We start from the raw sequence: 8,568 nt of genomic DNA, 5'->3' as shown, positions 1-8,568 counted from the left end.
GGGCGCGAACTAGGGGCCGGGCGCGGCCTGGGGACGGGGCCCGAGGATAATGGGGCATTTAGCGGTGGGACCAGGAGGCCCCCGTGCACGGTAGTAGGGCCTGGCCGGCGAAGGGTTTGGAGGTCCCTGGGGTGGAGGCCGAGAGCTTAGGTCGGGCTTGGGCGCTCAAGGGGCAAACTGGGAGAGGGTTCTGGAAAGGAAAGCTTGTACGGGGTGGGAACAGGGGCTTTGGGGGCAGAACTTAGACTTGGGGGCCTTGTGGGCGGGGCCTTGGTGTCCCTGGTCAATTCCCTGGTCGGGGCTCAAAGTCGTAGCCGGACCTGGGTGGGGGTCGTGACTCAGAGAAAAGGAGCTGATCGGACTCCTGAAAAAGAAGTAAACTTACTCGGTGCCTGCGTGGAGAGCACTGTCATTGTGGGGCAAAGCGAGTACTGCCCCGGGCGCGTCTTTCTGCCCCTCTTGCTTATCTGGGCCTCCTCCTCCAGGATGGACCCAGGCCCGACCTCTGCTCACGCTTCCTGGGACCAGTGCGCTCTCCTCTGCCCCACACCTGGTGGTGCGCTCCAGACAGCCGAGGGTCCTGCTCAAGTGTAAATAGTTCGCCGTTCTCTGCGGGCTCCCCTCCCACTAGAGTGAAGACCTCCAGCGCCCGCACATCCTCATCACCTCCCGCCCCTCCCCTTCACTCATTTGCTCTAGCTGCCTGGGCCGCTTGGCCACTCCTTGAGCACCCCAGGCTCCCTCCAGCCTCCGGGCCTTTGCTCTTGCTCTTCCCTCCACCGTAGTGACCTTCCCCTAGACATCCACATGCCTTGCTCCCTCACACCTGGGCTCAGATGCTGGCTTCCCGTGTTTAAAATGCAGCTCCACTCGCTCAGCACAGGAGACCCAGGGCAGGGAGTTGGTTGGGTTCCTTTCAGTCCCTGTGGTAACCCCGTGCCCAGCATGGAACTCAGTGAATGTCAATGACAAGTCAGTCCCCCCTCCCTCAGGAGCTGGTGACCGTCCTCAGGGTGTGGCGTGTGGCACAATGGATCTGGCTTACGTCTGCGAGTGGGGGAGATGGCCCAAGAGCACCCACTGCCCATCGGTGCCCCTGGCCTGTGCCTGGTCCTGCCGCAACCTCATTGCCTTCACCACCGACCTCCGAAATGATGACCAGGGTGTGCCTCCTCCCCCCCAGCCCAGCCCCGCCCCTGTGTGTGCCTGGGGGAACTCCGGGTCTCCAGGCCTGCCCGCGGGCCGCCCTTCACCCATGTGGGCCCTCTCCGGCTTTTCCCATCCATAACGGGGTGGTGAGGATGCCAGCCTCACAGGTGTGCCAAGGCCAGGCGCCGTCCTCCGCAACACCGGGTGCTGCACCCACCCTTGCGGGCAGATCCAGGCAGGGGTGCCTGGTCCGCTAGGCCTTCCAGACGGTCCGGGTTACTGTTGTGCTTTTGAAAGCTTCTAAGGTACTTAGCGGCGGTGGGTTTTCCCTCCAGTGTTTGGCTAACAAGTGTTTGTTAGAAGAAAAATTAGAAAAGCAGAGAAATTTAGAATGAGGGGGAAAAACCACCACGACGCCAGCAGCAAGGTCACAGGCCTGCGCTGGCTTCCAGAGGGAACACGGGCTGTCTGTGTGGTCAGCAGCAGACGCCCCTGACTCCCCCGTGGAGGGCGTGGCCACTGGATTCCTCCCTGAACCCTCCTGGGGTCGCCAGAGCTTGGTGTCCTCGCTGCCATGCTGACTGTGTGCTGTCCCCACAGACCTCACGCGCATGATCCACATCCTCGATACGGAGCACCCCTGGGATGTGCACTCTGTCAACTCAGAGCACAGCGAGGCCATCACCTGCCTGGAGTGGGACCAGTCAGGTGAGGGCCGGCCTGGGGGTGGGTGGTCCCGCGTGACTGAGGGAGATGGTCATGTTCTCCCTTGATCTGAATCTCAGTGTGATGCACTCTGTCTCTTCCTGGTCATGTCCCCAGAGTCCGCAGCTGGGACTCGAATCCTCAGCCTATAGCTTTGTGGGCAGTGCTCCTTACATTCCCCGTGCCCCCGTGAACACCCCCTATGGCTCTCCCCGGCTCTCCCTCCCCCGGCTTGCTCCTCCCAGGCCGCGAACGCGCTGCGCATCCTGCCCCTGCCCGGTTTGCAGTGCCCGTGTGCCTCCCACAGGCTCCCGGCTCCTGTCGGCTGATGCTGACGGGCAGATCAAGTGCTGGAGCATGGCAGACCACCTGGCCAACAGCTGGGAGAGCTCCGTGGGCAGCGTGGTGGAGGGGGACCCCATCGTGGCCCTGTCGTGGCTGCACAATGGCGTGAAGCTGGCGCTGCACGTGGAGAAGGTGGGCGTTTGCTATGCGAGCAGATGTGGTAGATGAGACCACGCCCCCTGCCTCCCCCGCCCCCCCCCCGCCCCTCCTCCTCCCCACCAGCACCCTTTGATTTTTCTGGTCCCGGCCCAACTCCTGCTTCCCATCAGGCTGTCGGCGCCCTTGTTTTCAGTGAGCCGCCAGTTTAATTGATGGCTCCTCTTAGCATCCAGCATACGTGTTGCTTCAGTAATGTCCCAGAATTCCTCTTCTGTACCCAGAAGGTGGGGAGCTTGTCAGGTCACAAAGGGCAGACCCGCAAAGGCCGGGCAGGGCATCTGTCCGTGATGGCCTCAGCTGGGGCCAGCTCGGCAGCAGGCTGAGCCCGTGCTCCCTTCTCCCAATCAGTCAGGCGCCTCCAGCTTTGGGGAGAAGTTCTCCAGAGTCAAGTTCTCGCCGTCGCTCACGCTGTTTGGCGGGAAGCCTATGGAGGGCTGGATCGCGGTGACGGTCAGCGGCCTGGTCACCGTGGCCCTGCTCAAGCCCAGCGGGCAGGTGCTGACGTCGACCGAGAGCCTGTGCCGGCTGCGCGGCCGCGTGGCCCTGGCGGACATCGCCTTCACGGGCGGCGGCAACATCGTGGTGGCCACGGCGGACGGCAGCAGCGCCTCCCCGGTGCAGTTCTATAAGGTGTGCGTGAGCGTGGTCAGCGAGAAGTGCCGCATCGACACCGAGATCCTGCCCTCGCTCTTCATGCGCTGCACCACCGACCTCACCCGCAAGGACAAGTTCCCCGCCATCACCCACCTCAGGTTCCTGGCCCGCGACATGTCCGAGCAGGTGAGGCGTGCAGCCCCCGCCCCCGCCCCAGGCTGCCTGCCCCCGCTCCTCCCCGCTGACCCGCGGCCGCCGCAGGTGCTCCTGTGCGCGTCCGGCCAGACGAGCAGCATCGTGGAGTGCTGGTCTCTGCGGAAGGAGGGGCTCCCCGTGAACAACGTCTTCCAGCAGATCTCCCCCGTGGGTGAGTCCCCGCTCCCGGGGGCAGCAGGGGGGAGCCGCCCCTGTCCCGAGGCCCAGAGAGGCGCGGTCCTGCCGAGGCGTCCCACGGGGCGGGTTGCCTGACTGCCTCACTCATAGGCCTCCTGCAGGGAGCACATGCCAGCTTGTGGGAACTGTGGCACAAAGGTCCTGGGGCAGGAGGCCAGGAGCTGGAGTGGGCTCAGCAGAGGGGGGTGACCAAGCAGAACAGCAGGGCTGGGGGTGTACACAGTGCCCTGGGCCACAGAGGACACTTAACCCTAACAACAGAACCCTCTAGAAACCCGGGTTTATGGGGAGGAAGCCCGGAGGAGGTGACTGAGTTTCCCCAGGACCTGCCCCAAGGCCCCCCCCTCCGCCGTCCCCACACTCACTGTGGAGCCTCCGAGGGCTCCAGATGGCAGCAGCCTCCCCCAGGACTGTCCCCGCTCCCCAACAGAGCCCGGGACGTGCTGGCCCGGCCTTTTATGACTGCGAAGTCAGAACAGAACAGCCACTTGATTTTCACCGCCTGCGGCTCAGAGGCGGTGAAGGCCCCCCGGGGCCCACAGCTAGCGAGGATTTCCAGCAGACCGGAGCCAGGCACTCTGCTGATGAGCGCTAATGGACCCTGAAGTGGTTGGCTGCCCGGGAGGCCGCTCAGCGGGAACTACTAATGGGGCCCTGTCAAGAGGCCCCCGCGGCCGCGGCCCCCATGGGGGGTTACATAAGCTTCCCTCTGCGGGGGGCCAGCGGTTAGCGGGAAGCACTTCCCTGGACCCCGCATCCTGAGCGAACTCGTAGCTGGTGGCCGGCGTGACCATGTGTGGTGGGCAGGGCACGCAGGTCTGCACGGTCCCTGTGCCCCCGCGCAGAGGGTGACCAGCCCCAGGGCCAGCCTGACCACAGCATCACGTGGCATTTGCACAGTGCTCGGCGTGACCGCTGGCCCGCAGGTGCTGTGTGGACGTCGTCCGTTTTGGATATGAAATCACACTCTGGCCTCAGGCGGTCTCGGTGCTCTCGACCTCAGTTTCCCCCGGGGGCCTTGGGTCTGCGGCAGCTTTAGGCGCTGTGACAAGCCGCTCAGAGCAGAGCTCTCGAGACAGGTGGGCGGCGGGCTCACGCAGCAGCCTGACCCCGGCTCAGAGCTGCAGCCCCGCGCGGTTCTGGGGGCGCCGCCTCCGCGGCTCCTTCCTGGCCAGCGCCAGCCGCGCACTGCCCCCCCCCCTGCCCCCACTGCCGCGCGTCCCTGCCGGCTTGCCCCGGCGCGTCCTGGCACATCCTCGCCATGGCTGCCCGCGCCCTGCTGTGCCTGCTCGCATCACGTGTGGCCGCGCCTGGGCTCCCAGAAACCACCCTACCAGCTGTGAGGTCCATCACCACGCCGAGGGCGTGGGTGCAGGGGGCACAGATCTGTGGCTCCCTGACTGCCCAGCTGGAGCCCTGGGCGGGCCGAGCTGGGCTCCTCCCAAGCCCGTCCTGTCACGGGAAAGCGCAGCGTGGGCTGGCCGGGGCACGAGGGCTTGTGCTGGGGGAGTGCAGCGCTCCGACCACCCTCGGCTCCCGGTCCGGCAAGGTCCTGGGGCAGGACTGGGGGTCCACGTGTGTCACGCGCCTGCCGTGGACCGCTCCGCTGGCTGGGCTGCGGAGGGCTCTGAGCGGCCGAGCCGGGGCTGGGTCCTTAGCGCAGGGCTGGAGACGGGCGCTGGGGCGGGCGCGTCCCCGGGGGGTTCCGCCATGTGGCGTTTCTCATTCTGTTGTTTCCCGGTTCCCCCGGCCCCCTTTGCAGTTGGTGACAAACAGCCCATGATCCTCAAGTGGCGGATCCTGTCAGCCACCAACGACCTAGACCGCGTGTCCGCCGTGGCGCTGCCTAAGCTGCCCATCTCGCTGACCAACACTGACCTGAAGGTGGCCAGTGACACTCAGTTCTACCCTGGCCTCGGTACAGCGGGGGCAGGGGGCTCGGGGTGGGGCCCCCCCCCCGTCCGCCAGGCGGCCCTGCTTCCAGGGCCCCACGCGCTCCCGGGCCTGGAGGCTAGCTGACGCAGCCGGACAGGGCCGTTAGCTGTCAGTGAGGACCCGGTTGGGAACTCCAGGTGGATTTCCAGGCGGGCAGCGCCCCTTGTGGCGTCCTGGCTCAGTCGTGGGTACCCCTGATCGCAAGTGAGTCAGGACTCCTAGGGGGCCCAACCCTGGGGCCGATCGGTCGTGGCGGTTAGGCCTCCGCTCTGCGTTCCCACCACGAGGCTCATGTGTCTCCTGGGCCTCCGGGGCCTTTGGGCCCACTGTCCCCTTCCACGGTCGCCCTGGGAGGAGCCTGTTTGCCCACATAAGCCACACCCGCTGATTCTGGGGTTGTCAGCCAAGGACGGAGGAGAGGGCTGCTGTGAGGGTGGCTGATGGGCTGCAGGCGGCCTGGGGCCACGCCACTGCCCTGGGCAGTCCCTTCCCACGGTCGGGAGCTAGGTGGGCGCCCACACGGCTGAGTGGCCTGTGCTCTGGCCTGCAGGGCTGGCGCTGGCCTTTCACGATGGCAGCGTCCACATCGTGCACCGGCTGTCACTGCAGAGCATGGCCGTCTTCTACAGCTCTGCGGCCCCGCGCTCCTCGGATGAGCCGGCCATCAAGCGCCCTCGGACCACTGGCCCCGCTGTCCACTTCAAGGCCATGCAGCTCTCCTGGACCTCTCTGGCCCTGGTTGGCATCGACACCCACGGGAAGGTAAACTTCAGAGCCGCCTCCTTGCTGCCCGATGGGCCTGAGGTCGTCGCCTGCGTGGCCGTGAGCAAAGTCCCAGCAAGGTCTGTGGCGCATAGTAGGTGCTCAGCCAGCCGGGCCGTTGGCGTGGTGGCTGTTCACGTAGAATTCCTAGAATGACTCTGGTGACGCCCGCAAGCATAGGCGAGTGCTCCTTGTTCCCCAGGTACTTGGCCTCGGCCTGGCGGACGGCGCGGGCTGCGCACACTCTCACGGCCGGCCGGGTGTGCCTGTCCCTCCATTTCCTGTCCGTGTGGCGGGCCAGCTGGCCTGGCCTGAGGGGCTCCACTTCTGGAGAACAGGGTCTGTGTCTCTGCAGAGACCCCATGGCCCTTGGGTGGATTCGCACCTGCCACTCAGCCTGATGACAGGCCCGCCCCCCCGCCCGCCCCCAAACCCCGTGGGTGTGGTGAGGCAGGCTGCAGCCCGGGCCTCCAGCGCTCCCCTGCCTGCCCCCTGCAGCTGAGCATGCTTCGCATCTCGCCGTCCATGGGCCACGCGCTGGACATGAGCCTGGCCCTGCGGCACCTGCTGTTCCTGCTGGAGTACTGCATGGTCACCGGCTACGACTGGTGGGACACGCTGCTGCACGTGCGGCCCGGCATGGTGCAGAGCCTGGTGGAGGGGCTGCACGAGGAGTACGCGCGCCAGAACGCCGCCCTGCAGCAGGTGGCCCGGGGCCCGGGGGGGCGGGGGTGCCTCGCGCCCGTGCCCCCCTCTACGCCGGCGAGAGCTGCTTCCCCGGCCCCTCGGGTGCCGCCAGCTCACGCCACCTGTCCACCCAGGTCCTGTCCACCCGGATCCTGGCCATGAAGGCCTCGCTGTGCAAGCTGTCGCCCTGCACGGTGGCCCGTGTGTGCGACTACCACGCCAAGCTCTTCCTTGTGGCCGTCAGCTCCACCCTCAAGTCCCTCTTGCGCCCCCACTTCCTCAACACACCCGACAAGAGTCCTGGTGACCGGCTGACCGAGGTCTGCACCAAGATCACGGACGCTGGTGGGTGCCGTCCCCGGGGGCGCCAGGGCCAGAGGGGCTGCCGGGGCCCAGCCTGGTGGGCCGCTCCCACCCAGGGCCCAGCTCCCGGGGCCGCTCCTGGGCTCCGTTGGCAGCCCCTGTGTGTGCTCGCTCTGAGGCTGAGGCCTGACCACCTGTCTGCTCCCAGACATCGACAAGGTCATGATCAACCTCAAGACGGAGGAGTTCGTCCTGGACATGAACACGCTCCAGGCGCTCCAGCAGCTGCTGCAGTGGGTGGGCGACTTCGTGCTCTACTTGCTGGCCAGCCTGCCCAACCAGGTGCGGCCCTCCTCATGCCCCTCCCGGCCCCCGGAGCCCGTGGGCAGGGAGCCCCGTGCTCTGCTGGCTGCATCTCCGCCTCCACCCCCCCCGCCCCCGCCGCACATATTAGCTGCCGTGGGTGGCCGCTGCCCTTTCTCCTCCTGGCGCTCCCTGGCATCTAGGAGCTGTAGTCACCCACTGTGTGTCCGGAAAGCCCGGGGCCCAGAGCCCGGGACGCCCCGCTGCGGGCGGGAGGGCTGCGGGCGGGAGGGCGGGAGGCCGGGGCCCTGTGAATCCCCGCACCTCCCGCAGGGCACCCTGCTGTGGGCGGGAGGCCGGGGCCCGGGACGCGGCCTGTCCTCAGCCCTGTGAATCCCCGCACCTCCCGCAGGGCGCCCCGCTGCGGCCCGGACACAGCTTCCTCCGAGACGGCCCGTCGCTGGGGCTGCTGCGGGAGCTGCTGGTGGTCATCCGCATCTGGGGCCTGCTGAAGCCCGGCTGCCTGCCCGTGTACACGGCCACCTCGGATACCCAGGACAGCCTGTCCCTGCTCTTCCGCCTGCTCACCAAGCTCTGGATCTGCTGTGAGGCCCCAGCCCGCGGCTCTCGTTCCCCCACCAAAACACGAGTCCAGGCCGAGACAGCTGCTCCCCAGATGCGGGCTCCCCCAGCTCAAAGGGTCTTGGTCCCCAGCCCCCGACACAGGCACTCGTTAAACGTCCCCGCCTGTTTGCTTGTCGCGTGTCACCAGGTCACGTGTTTCAGGCTGGCCGTGTTCTTGGAAGGACACCCAGTGCTCCCCACATACTTGGTAGAATAAGTGGGTCCTCACCCCCCAGAGGTCAGGGTAGAGCCTGGAGCCACTGCTCTGAGCTCCAAGGAGGCCTCGGTGTCCCTTCCCCTGGGTCCCCCGGCGGGCAGCGATCTGGGCAGGCCCCTGAGCTCGGGGTCCCCGTGGTCCCCTCCCTCCAGGCCGCGACGAGGGCCCCGCGAGCGAGCCGGACGAGGCGCTGGTGGACGAGTGCTGCCTGCTGCCCAGCCAGCTGCTCGTGCCCAGCCTGGACTGGCTGCCCGTCAGCGACGGCCTCGCCAGCCGCCTGCAGCCCAAGCAGCCCCTGCGCCTGCAGTTTGGCTCGGCCCCGCCCCTGCCTCCCGGGCCGCCGGACGGCCTCGCCAGGTGCGTGCGCGGCGCCGCCTTCTGGGCCCCCCCCC

At 67.2% G+C, this 8,568-nt stretch overlaps 1 protein-coding gene across 1 annotated transcript in view; it reads left to right on the top strand.

Moving 5' to 3' along the window:
* MED16 (mediator complex subunit 16) overlaps positions 1-8,568 on the top strand; it is a 10,542-nt gene that overhangs the window by 250 nt on the left and 1,724 nt on the right. Inside the window, exons 2-14 of the mRNA XM_029918017.1 lie at positions 486-590; positions 993-1,163; positions 1,750-1,857; positions 2,162-2,331; positions 2,707-3,138; positions 3,214-3,319; positions 5,108-5,263; positions 5,831-6,042; positions 6,541-6,747; positions 6,864-7,074; positions 7,241-7,374; positions 7,748-7,940; positions 8,329-8,533. Of these exons, the coding sequence (XP_029773877.1) occupies positions 1,031-1,163; positions 1,750-1,857; positions 2,162-2,331; positions 2,707-3,138; positions 3,214-3,319; positions 5,108-5,263; positions 5,831-6,042; positions 6,541-6,747; positions 6,864-7,074; positions 7,241-7,374; positions 7,748-7,940; positions 8,329-8,533 (2,267 nt within the window). The 5' untranslated portion in view covers positions 486-590; positions 993-1,030. The remainder of the gene's footprint in view (positions 1-485; positions 591-992; positions 1,164-1,749; positions 1,858-2,161; positions 2,332-2,706; positions 3,139-3,213; positions 3,320-5,107; positions 5,264-5,830; positions 6,043-6,540; positions 6,748-6,863; positions 7,075-7,240; positions 7,375-7,747; positions 7,941-8,328; positions 8,534-8,568) is intronic.

This window comes from Suricata suricatta, chromosome 12 (genome assembly GCF_006229205.1).
Source record: "Suricata suricatta isolate VVHF042 chromosome 12, meerkat_22Aug2017_6uvM2_HiC, whole genome shotgun sequence".
NCBI classification, from domain to species: domain Eukaryota; kingdom Metazoa; phylum Chordata; class Mammalia; order Carnivora; family Herpestidae; genus Suricata; species Suricata suricatta.
This window is presented reverse-complemented; position numbering and strand designations above follow the sequence as displayed.